Below are 12839 nucleotides of genomic sequence, written 5' to 3'. Positions count from 1 at the left end.
CTACTAATTGACCTAGTGACCTAGTTTTTGACCCCAGATGACCCAATATCGAACTTGACCGGACGGACGGACGAAGAGTGATCACAAAAGCTCACCTTGTCACTACGTGACAGGTGAGCTAAAAAGAATCAAATAAGAAAAAAATCTACATTAACCTCACCTTATGCATCTTTAAAGACCACATACGAAATTTCAAGAATGTATTGTACAATGTAACTTACAATTGCCAAATTTTTCATTTCAAAATTGAACTATTTTTCGGTGCACAGGGGACACATATTGAAGGCCAATATAATATGCATTATTATTCACTTTCATGTTAATAAAATAATGATTTGTGATCAACTTAAGACATTTCTGTGTATATGATAGAGTGTATTCCTCAAAATTTCTTCAGTATCACATTTTTCACAACAATTTCCTCAAAATTCAACAGCATGTAATGATGCAAATGGAAAATAGTGGCTAAGAGAACAACTTACAGCAAACAATCACATATATAACATTTATTACTTCATATTGAGTCTAAAAATAAGAAAATATCATCAATGGTAATATAAAGTACTAGAATTCATACATGTTTAATACTTTGTTAAATAATGGAAAGGGTGCATGTAGGGAACAAATCATAATGCAAGTAATATTTTTTAATTATGTAATTATTTTTGTAACTTAACTTTTCCTGGTAAAAATTTTTACAATAAGAGGAACTGTACTTTCAGTAAAGCTTGAAACAATACTGTAAATGTTTGAAAGATTATATTAGAACCTACAAAACTAAATTTCTAAACAATGGAATAAAATATGTCCACAGAGTGGAATAAAGATTTTGGTCCCAATGTACCTGTTACCATTAAACACTTATGTGAACATGTCTAAATTTAATTCACATGTCTAAATTTAAAAGATGCCTCTTTGCCTTTGGCATCCTACTCATTAGAATAGTATCTTTTTTATTAAGCCTAAAAAAAAATATGTTTGTTTCGGGTAACCCGACCCTACCTATAAAAATGTGCCGACCCTAACTATTTTTTTCCGTTTCTGAGCAAAAAAATATTCGTTAGCGAATAGAGAGTTACGAAGGGCGGATAAATGCAGATTTTAATCAGAATTATTGTTTATATGATAAAACAAAGTCAGGCAATGACAGTAATGTAGGAAAGACTGCCATGTGCAAGAAAACACTCTGAACTTACGACAGATTTTGAAAAAAAATAAAAAAATAAATCCCTACCTACCCTACCCTAGAAATTTTGGGAAGGTTACCTGAAACAAACAATTATTATCCCCCGCCTATGAAATAGGGAGGGGGATATTGAAATGGTGTTTCCTAAGTATTCTTAAGAATATCCTAAGAAATCTTAGGATTTAATTCTTAGAATTTCCAATCTTTTCCTATCTATTCCTAGGAATAAAGAGTTGGAATACTTTGGAAAACATGGGCGGTATTGGCCCCAAAATCCAATGTTTTCCTAAGTATTCCGAACCGAACCTGGATGCAAAATTCCTATCTTTTCCTATGTATTCCTAGATGGAAAACATTGGAAAGCTTTGGATTTTTACCCATTGGAGTCAAATTGGAAAACATAGGATTTGTTAGGAGTTCTCAAGAATTCTTAGGTTTTCTTATCATTTTATATCGACCAAATTCTTAAGTAATCCAATGTTTTTCTGAGTTGGAATACTTTGGAAAACATGGGCGGTATTGGCCCCACAATGCATTGTTTTCCTAAGTATTCCGAACTGAATCTGGATGCAAAATTCCTATCTTTTCCTATGTATTCCTAGATGGAAAACATTGGATTTTTACCCATTGGAGTCAAATTGAAACACATAGGATTTGTTAGGAGTTCCCAAGAATTCTTAGGTTTTCTTATCATTTTATATCTACCAAATTCTTAAGTAATCCAATGTTTTGCTGAGTGATTAGTGATAAAGCCTGTTCACCAGAATGCATGTGAACACACTGAGACAAATTTACAGACAACATGTCATGTTTTAAGTTGCACATGTCGTAGAAAACCATTTGATATCAAAAGGTACATTATAACTTTCTTGTTTAAAAATAAAAATGTCAACCACTATTAGGAAAAAAATTAGTCAACAAGAAAGAAAACACTTTCTTGTAAGCTCCAGTTTAAGGCAACCAATTCCGTAAGATTAGTCATTTAAAACAAATATATTATAATACATTACAAAATCAGCTATTCTTTCATACCAACATATGTTGTTGGTTACATTTCTAAAAGAACAAATACTCCATTGCATTATTTAATACATAACTGTTGGCGAAGGTCTTTAACACCATGATCAATCTAGAGTAAACTGCAAGTCCTTTTTCTGCCTGTGTTACGCACAGAACAAACGAGATAAAAGTACTCCTACTGTTTAACCGAAATGAACATTTTTTTCATTATGTATTAAAATTATAAGTAATGCACACATTTTACTGCTTTTATGCTGTATGAACGCAGTAGGGTAAGCAAGCAAATGACCCAAGATGCTCTAACATGCTTTATGAAATTCACTCACATGCCCTTCTACGCTCTTGCAGCATAAACGCAAGTAAAACAGTTATCTCTCCTTAATTATATCATTATATTTTTCAAACATGTACTTTTAACCAATGTGCATGAAAACATGGATAAAAAATTCAAACTAACACAGTTTATAAAGTTATTGTTTTTAAGAAACAATAAATATCACCTGTACATTAATGGTTCATAAAGGTCATTCTGGAGTTTAAATGCAGTTATTAATGACTTAATTTTTGGCATCAGCGGGCTAGACTCACAGTTTTGTATTTACTGATAAAATTAGTTATACAGTTGTTATTTTTTATTCTAGACAGCGTATTAATTGATTCGCATTTGTCATTTTCCATGTATGGAGCTTCTTTAGTCCATCAAATTAATATCCATGTCAGTGACGTCAAGCGTGTGCTTTTTGAGAATAACATGAACTATTCATGAATGACAATTTGGACAAATCATGTTCATGAACTCCCACTTAGTTAATGAACTTGACAGTTAATGAACATGATTTTTCAAAATGTCATTCATGAACTAAGTTCATGAATAAGTAAATGTTATTCGCAACAGGATGATAATTTCATCATTTCATTACTACATGTCCATTTATAACAGTTTTAATTTTTTATGACACTTTAAACACAATTAGAAATGAGCCATTGAATTGCTCATTTCAGTCCATGACATTTACATCTTGTCTCTGTAGACAGGACGTTTTCCTTATACACTTGATGAGGAAACGCATCTGCGAATTTTTTTTGCAGTCATTCTTCTTGTGCTTGTTTTTGTTGAAGTGATCTTTTCTTAACTCTGGAAGCTTTTGTCTGAGACTTTGACATCCATCTTCCAACCTGAAAAATATTTCTTTTTTTATTTGTACTGCCAATAGTTTCCAATTTCTAACGGCGAGTTGGTTATCAAATCAGTGCAAATTAAGATTTCAATGTCACCGGTATATAAATTAATGATATATTATTTTATTTGTTCGAACCAAAGTGCTCAAATATATTAAGTCTGATTTTTTTTCAAGATTCTTAATAGTGTTTGTCCGTTACAAATAAAATCCACTCCGCACATCCACAATATTGTTTTCAAAATCAATGTGCATTGAAAAATAGTCTACTCACTGATGGATTTGGCAATTTACAGCTTTGAATGTTTTTCTCCTTCACTGGTTGATTCTTTTGTGGACTGATGATTTCTTTGTTATCTCCTTAAGGCCGGCTAAAATAGACGAAACATCATTTCAGACACTAAACTATAATTTGCTTGCATAGTGGTTATTTAAAAGGTCAAGGGTCAGCAGCGATGCAAAAGCCCATTGAAGGACCAAAATTTAAAATGTTAAAAATATCAATTTCTTCTTAGTTTTGAGGTTCAATATTTCACAAGCATGACTCATACCCATTTATCCATTGCAACATGGAAATCTTACCATGTGCTTTAAAAATAGTCTACTCACTGATGGATTTGGCAATTTACAGCTTTGAATGTTTTTCTCCTTCACTGGTTGATTCCTTTGTGGACTGATGATATCTTTGTTAGCTCCTTTAGGCCGGCTAAAATATATGAAACATCATTTCAGACACTAAACTTTAATTTGCTTGCATAGTGGTTATTTATTTGACAAAATATAAAAAAGAACTCAAAACATTGTTGAATAGGTAGTCTGGGGCATTTTGAAAAAAAAAAGAAAAAAAGTGATAAGCAATGTCAACAGACATTTTTGAATAAATGTGAAAGTTTTTTTGATCCAAAATATTAATTAATCTTTTATTGTAAAATTTGTTAACTCCTTACTACCCCAAAACATGTTGCCAATAATATATGTTTCACACCCCTAAAAGATCGTTCCTCAAAACTATATAAAACATGGACTTTTTAAACGTTTTAGTTTTTGACCTTCCCCACCCACTTTTGCATCGCTGCCGACCCTTTATGGCAATTGATTCTTTTTCTAGACAAAATTAGCTTACATACATTAAGAAACAAATATAATAGCTGTTAAAATATATAATAGCTGTTAAAATATATAACAATGAAGTATTAGCTGTACGCGTAAGTCACAAAAATTCATTTAACTGTGTTTCTACACAAACGTATTTCGTACGTTTGTCGCGAAAATGTATTACAACAAAACATATTTGCTCATTACTTCAAAATGTTGCTATGTTATTTTAAACAATAATGTTAGCGTAAAAGATCGTTATAAAAGTAATTGAATTACACCCCTTACTTCGCGTGAACTTACCTTAAATAAACGAAACAACACTTCAGTTTATTTGGCGCATTATTTCGACAAAAATAGCGGGAGTTCGAAATTACCTCCGCCAGTGAAGAGCGTTTCGTCTTAAATGCGTAACCGTTAGAATATATAGCTACGTTAGAATATTTATTTTTTAGTAAATATTTGAGAGACAATCGATTACAAGCAAATCAATTGCATTTTTCCCCATTCTCAGAGATCATGGTCCATCTAATTTTATTTCTAATTAATAAAGACGCAAGCGAAACCGGAAGTTGGAAGAAAAACTCTGGACATCGCCTTGCTTGTAGGGTCTATACGTCCGTGGTTTAGTGAACCTTGAAAGAAGGTACATTAAACTTGTTTGGCAACTAATTAACCAGTGTTTACCACAGGTGCTCGTCATATTGCCTGGATACAGGTATATTTTTTTATATTTTTTTTTTAAATATTTTATTTTTTTTATTTTTTTTTTTTATTTAATTTTTTCGTCAAGATAGTGAATATATATCATTTTAAAAAATATTCCACAATTTTTCATGGAAAAAGTTAGTAATATTTTTTTTAAATGACATATATTCACTATCTTGACCGAAATAATAAATAATAAAAATATATAAAAAATTATAAAAATATATTACTGTATCCAGGCAATGTGACAATCACCTGTGAGTGGAACAATCCATGGCACCTTACATGATACATATGATATATGTGGTGCTTTAATTAAAATAAATTTAATTTTAATGTTCATGTTATTTTGATATGGAATTTTCTTTAAGCATGTTATTTATTTTTTTATTTATAATCTTTGGGTTATGACTGGGCCAATAGTGTTACTCTAAATGCAACAGTCAGTTGTAACCACAGCTACCTCAACTATCTGCCTGTTGCTGATGCATCTTATTATATTCTGCTGGTCGTCTCATCTTTTAAATGGTTAAACAGTTCATCACATTCATTTAATTTCGATGATTCAAGTTCAAGAAGTTAGGTTCATGAAAATACCTCATCAACTGATGTTTTGATGAATTCTGTGCAACAGGTGATAACAAAATACTACTCACAAATATTAATCAATACCATTGGTAAACATTAGACATAATATTGAAAAAAATCTAAAAAAGGAAACTGTTGAATTCTTATAGAGTAAGTTGTCCTATGTGCTCAATGTCATGATACTAAATTCCTAACTAATCCAAATGTTTGGATTTTCATTTTACAGAAAAATGGTTGCATTTCTAAGTAATGACAACTTTTTCCAATTCAGAAAAGCTAGGATAAATTTGGATTATTATTCCAATCTTTTCCAATATAAATATCCAAAGAAGTCTTTAGAATTCTTTGGATTTGTAAAGATTGTCTATTCCAAAGAATTCCAATGTTTTGTAAATGAGAAAACATTGGTAATTGCTAAGAAATCATAGGAATTGTTAGGATTTGAAAAAACATTGAAATAATTTCTGCATGGGTTGGCACTCTACTGACTAAGCTATCCGTTCTTGTGGTTCTTATTCACACACATAACACTTAGTTCGTCTGGTTCTTATTCACACACAACACTAAGTTTGTCTGGTTCTTATTCACACACATAACACTTAGTTCATCTCTTTCTTATTCACACACATTACACTTAGTTCGTCTGGTTTTAATTCACACACATAACACGTCTGGTTCTTATTCACACACATAACACTTAGTTTGTCTGGTTCTTATTCACACACATAACACTGAGTTCATCTCGTTCTTATTCACACACATTACACTTAGTTCGTCTGGTTCTAATTCACACACATAACACGTCTGGTTCTTATTCACACACATAACACTTAGTTTGTCTGGTTCTTATTCACACACATAACACTTAGTTTGTCTGGTTCTTTTTCACAAACACGACACTTAGTTCATCAGGTTATTCTGGTTCTTATTCACACACATAACACTTCGTTCGTCTCATTCTTATTCACACACATAACACTTAGTTCGTCTGTTTCTTATTCATGAACATAACCCTTAGTTCGTCTGGTTCTTATTCACACACATAACACTTAGTTTGTCTGGTTCTTATTCACACACATTACACTTAGTTTGTCTGGTTCTTATTCATGAACATAACACTTAGTTTGTATGGTTCTTATTCACACACATTACACTTAGTTTGTCTGGTTCTTATTCACACACATAACACTTAGTTTGTCTGGTTCTTATTCACACACATTACACTTAGTTTGTCTGGTTCTTATTCATGAACATAACACTTAGTTTGTCTGGTTCTTATTCACACACATTACACTTAGTTTGTCTGGTTCTTATTCACACACATTACACTTAGTTTGTCTGGTTCTTATTCACGAACATAACACTTAGTTTGTCTGGTTCTTATTCACACACAGCACTTAGTTCGTCTGGTTCTTATTCACACACATAACACTTGGTTCGTGTGGTTCTTATTCACACACATAACACTTAGTTTGTCTGGTTCTTATTCACACACATAACACTTAGTTTGTCTGGTTCTTATTCACACACATTACACTTAGTTTGTCTGGTTCTTATTCACACACATAACACTTAGTTTGTCTGGTTCTTATTCACACACAGCACTTAGTTTGTCTATTTCTTATTCACACACATAACACTTGGTTTGTGTGGTTCTTATTCACACACATAACACTTAGTTCGTCTGGTTCTTATTCACACACATAACACTTAGTTTGTCTGGTTCACATTCACACACATAACACTTAAGTTTGTCTGGTTCTTATTCACACACACACATAACACTTAGTTTGTCTGGTTCTTATTCACACACATAACACTTAGTTTGTCTGGTTCTTATTCACACACATAACACTTAGTTCATAAGGTTCTTCTGGTTCTTATTCACACACATAGCACTTTGTTTGTCTCATTCTTATTCACACACATAACACTTAGTTCATCTGGTTCTTATTCACACACATTACACTTAGGTCATCTGGTTCTTATTCACACACATAACACTTAGTTCGTCTGGTTTTGTATTCATGAACATAACACTTAATTTGTCTGGTTCTTATTCACACACATTACACTTAGTTTGTCTGGTTCTTATTCACACACATGACACTTAGTTCGTCTGGTTCTTATTCACACATATAACACTTAGTTAAACTTTAACAAATGCTAATTGTTCTTCATTATCACCTAGATCAAGCCGATGCCGGAGTGCAATCGCAGTATGGTATGAAAAACAATAAGATGATTGAATTCGAAAAAAGGTGTGAAATACCAAAGTAAAAGTATACGACAAAGTATTATACAGAATCATATGAGATGCTGATACAGACATACTTGAAGATGAAATGAAAAAGTTCATCATATAATTGACACCAACTACTTTACGTGACTATGAATTAGTTGCTAGATTTTCATCCCCACCCTCCAACTCTTTTTTTCCGCTGCCCATTATATCTTATTGACTTAAAGTAAAGATGTTGAGCTAGGGTCTGTATTTGCGTATGTTTGGTATTATCTGGTAACAGCGTTTGTTCACACCTATGGTTTAGATGTATAACATTCAAATGTTAAAATGGAGAATTGTTTAGATCATGTTTGTGGTCTGTTTTCCCTTTTCTAGAGCGGTATTTCTTTTTGTATCTCGGCATATCGTTGGCCCTTTGCAAATAGAAGCATGGCGTTAATTCCATAGTTAACAGTAAACTGAATTTTCATTTGATTTCTGGTTCTTCTCATGTAACCATTATGAAATAGCAAATATAAAGATAACCATCCATTGTTTTGGTAAGATTGCCTATTCTATACAGTCATCAGGCATTTGACATATTTTTAGTACCGAAACCTTTGACAGATACCTAAGTTTTTTTTATAATAGTTTGTTTTAATTTCTATTTTTTATGAGTTGGTTATAAATACTTATGTGAGAAAAAGAAAATTAGACAGTAAACAAAAGACAAATAAATCGCTTTAAAAATACTTTTATAGAAAGTATTCAACTCATGATAGTATATAGAATGGAAAGTTTGTCATAATATTATGGAACGTTTGTCACAAGTTTAATTTGTCATACAGTTTGTTTTCATTTATAAAAGCTTGTCAATTGTCTTTCAGTTCAGATGTCAAAAGGTGGTTGAACTATTATCAGCACACATTTAGGTGGTTAAACCCCCAAAAAATGACCATGAAGGCTCTTGTACAGCAAAGGAATTGTCAGGAAATTAAAATTCCACATTTAAATAATGTTATTGTTGTTAAAAGTGAAACCTTTGAAATTCGGTTGATAATTGAGACACGATTTATGTTTTTTATTGTAAATAAAACGTTTTTATGTCAGACTATTTTCTCTCCTGTGAATGAAGAATCCAAATAACAGGCAAAGTAAATTCTTTGCTCTAGTACACAAGAATGTTTATTGAAGAAACTTTGATGTAGATTTTGACTTTAATTGAGTTATGTTATAAATATAATCTCAAAATCATGTTTTTTGGTATAAAGTAAGCTTGGATAATTTAAGGGGTGCAAGGTCTTGTAACTTCTGGATCAGACCCTGGTCCATCCAGTTCCATCATGCATGGAGGTATTTTAAAATTACTGGGCACAAGTGTTCAGTACCTAATGATGATGTTTCGTCTGCAGGACCCATGGCCTTTTCTCAAAGATCATGGCCACACTTACTGGTTTATCATTATGAATGCTGCTTATTTGCATTTACAGTAAAGTTGGTTGAAGCCAGTGTTAAGTACAAAAAGGCATGCAAGACCCTACCTCAAAGTTCAAGGTCGCACTTTAAGTTTAATCATTATGGAATGCTGCATGTATGCATAAACAGCCTAGTTGATCATTGCTGGGGTGTAAAATTGTCATGCAAGGAGGGATTTTAAAATTGATTCGTACATGTGTTAGGCACATAATGAAGATGTGTTGGGTGCAAGACCTATGTCCCTACCTCTAACAGTGTCTCTCCTCCACAATTGACTGATCTCCATTAGGGCCCATATGCCTCAATGATAGTTCTTCCTGAATGTAGGCATATTAGTAACTGCATAATCCATTGAACGTGATGGCACTCTTGTTTTTTGTCAGTTGCTGCCAAGTCATTAGAGTTATGTGCCCTTTATTTTTACCTTTATTACTTGATTTGTGTTTATGGAATCAACTGATGAATGAATGAATATGATTTAAGAGGGATTAATAACGATTAAGTGTAATCATGAGGTGTGTGTGTGTGGGGGGGAATTGTGTGTTTGTAATCAAGTGAACTTGATCTCCTACTTGACAATATATTTTTTAAAATGGACAATGTCTCTTAGAATTAATGTTTGTTGTAACTGTTCTTCCATTTAAACATATGCATTTATACTTACTAATATCCAATAACATTTCTTTCAGGATACATGTACAGGATTTCTGCTTGGTGGCATTGGTGAAATTAACAAGAAAAGAGAACCAAACTTTTTAGTGGTCGGCAAAAGTAGGTGTTCATACTCATCGTGTTTTAAGCTGTTTTAGTAGCTGTTTTTAGCTCACCTTAGCTGTAGGCTGAGAGTGAGCTATTAGGATCGATGAATGTCCTTCGTCCATCAATGGTCCACACTTAGTTTGTTAACACCCTAGTGGTCAGGATGTTTGGACGAGTTCGAATATGGGTCATCTGGGATGAAAAACTAGGTCATATGACCCAAAAATAGAAAAATCTTGTTAACACTCTAGAGGCTACTTTTTCAGTCCTAAATATCCTGGAAATTTGTCAGAAAGGTTGTTTCGTTTATTTCTAGCTCAAATTCGAATCTGGGTCATCTGGGGTATAAAACTAGGTCACAGAGCCTAAATATGGAAAAACCTTGTAAACACTCTCGAGGTAACATTTTCAGCCCAAATATCCAGGAAATTTGTCAGAAAGGTTATTTTGATGATTTCTAGCTCAAGTTTGAATATGGGTCAAAAACTAGGTCACAGATCCATACTATGGAAAAAGCTCGTTAACACTCTAGAGTTAAAATTTTCAGTCCAAATATCCTGGAAATTTGTCAGAAAGGTTGTTTTGATAATTTTTAGGTCAAATTCGAATATGGGTCATTTGGGGTAAAAAAACTAGGTCACATATCTCAGTTCTCATGATTCAGTATAAATTTCTTGAACGTCAAGGATGGCACTGTGATGTAGGGATAAAGCATCTGATTCCTCATCTGTTGGTCATGTTGATATAATCCTATAAGCGGTTGTCTGCAGATACTGCAGTTATGCAGGTTCTGTTGTATCTGTGCCGGATGAGTGTAGAAATGGCCCCACATATCTAAAACAGTCTGTGCCATAGACCGTTATACAGGTGAGCGGTCCAAGGCCATCATGGCCCTCTTGATTAGTTATACTACCAGGGCCAGGAAGTTTATATTGTTTTCCAAATTTAGTTTTCAAAATTCCCACTGAATGTTTAGGAAAAGATATGGTAAAAAATTGACAAAGATTGAGACCTCTCGCAGAAATTGGGAAAAAATACAGAAAGTCACAGGATAAAAGTAAAAGATATACGAGGAGTGATCGCCAAGTTTTGGAAATTGCTCATAACATTTTCATTTTTATTCCAATACGTCTGAAACTGTATTATCCACAAGATCAATTTATTTAAGAGATAAAATATGAAGCGAAATAATAATCTGCCAACAATAGCAACAATAAACGGTATCCTTGGCAACACAACAGGCCCTAGTAGGCGCACGCGAAATGAGTATACTTTTTATCATTCATTCATCTTAAGTAATGCAATTTGTACACTGTTCTTAACGGCAAAAATCTGTGCAAATCTTGCACATTCATTGTCAGAGTCATGACATCATTTCTGTGAAATTCAATTTTGTTTACTACATCCAGTTTGAAAAAAACAGTCAAGGAAACCAAATCAGTTACATGATGTTGAATTACAGAGCTTATTAAATTTTGTGTCAAAATGGGAATTACACCAGCTGAAACGATTTCAATGATGAAAACGAGCAATACTTTAAAGGAGTTTGGCCTGGCATGGGGGCTAGGCTAAGTCAGGGCTGTAGGGAAGGTGTTCTAAATGGCACAAAAGATTTAAGAACGGCAGGATATCGATTGAACACAATAAGAGAGAAGGTAGACCTTCAATAGTGATTCCTTGTGTTCGAGAAAAAGTGAAGGGTATCATCCTGGAAGACAGATGAAAAAGATTGAAACAGATTACCAGGTAACTCGACATATCTCCTTCAACTGAGCATGGAATTCTTAGGAAAGAGTTAGGTATGTCGAAAGTCAGTGTGCGCTTGGTCCCGAAGTTGCTGTCCGACAAAGAAAAACAGATGCGTGCAAGGTGTTCAGCTGCATTCTTGGATCAGTACGCAGCAGAAGGTGACAAATTCCTTGATAGGATAGTAACAACAGACGAAACTTGGCTTCATCACTATGATCGGGAGATGAAGGCCCAATCGTCGGTGTGGAAAACACCAAGAACACCGCAACCAAAACAAGCTCAGGTGCATAGAAGCCGCATAAAAGAGATGTTCATCTTTTTCATGGATCGCTACAGGATGATCCTTTAGCACAGAGTCAAAGAGGGAAGAAGGTGCATGCTGAACTATTACTCAACAGTAAATATCTATGAAACCCACGGATGTAACAAATATATAGTATACAGTATATCAATAATCTATAATGATATAAAATGAAAATGTTCATATATATATATATATATATATATATATATATATATATATATATATATATATATGAACATTTTTATATATATAAATAAAACGGCCGGCTTTGGACCTGGATCTGGTTATCCTGCACCAGGATAGGATAATGCTCCTGCACATAGGGCCAACTCTACACAGATTGAGGTTACATAACTGTGATTTGAAGTCTTAGAACACCTTCCCTACAGCTCTGACTTAGCCCCCATGGATTTATAGGACCTTTCCCAATAAAAAGACTTCCCTCCAGGACGTTGCTGATATGACATTGGCAACTCAATGAAAAGTTTCACAACTTGACACAGACTTGTATCAGGAGACATTTACCAAGTGGATTGTGATACAATACATCAT

At 33.3% G+C, this 12839-nt stretch overlaps 1 protein-coding gene across 1 annotated transcript in view; it reads left to right on the top strand.

Moving 5' to 3' along the window:
- LOC128234171 (V-type proton ATPase subunit F-like) overlaps positions 1-12839 on the top strand; it is a 62693-nt gene that overhangs the window by 18758 nt on the left and 31096 nt on the right. Inside the window, exon 2 of the mRNA XM_052948211.1 lies at positions 10165-10246. Within this exon, the coding sequence (XP_052804171.1) occupies positions 10165-10246 (82 nt within the window). The remainder of the gene's footprint in view (positions 1-10164; positions 10247-12839) is intronic.

Source organism: Mya arenaria, chromosome 5, assembly GCF_026914265.1.
Source record: "Mya arenaria isolate MELC-2E11 chromosome 5, ASM2691426v1".
Lineage (NCBI taxonomy): Eukaryota > Metazoa > Mollusca > Bivalvia > Myida > Myidae > Mya > Mya arenaria.
The sequence above is the reverse complement of the archived record's forward strand: the minus strand, read 5'-3'. Positions and strand labels throughout refer to the sequence as shown.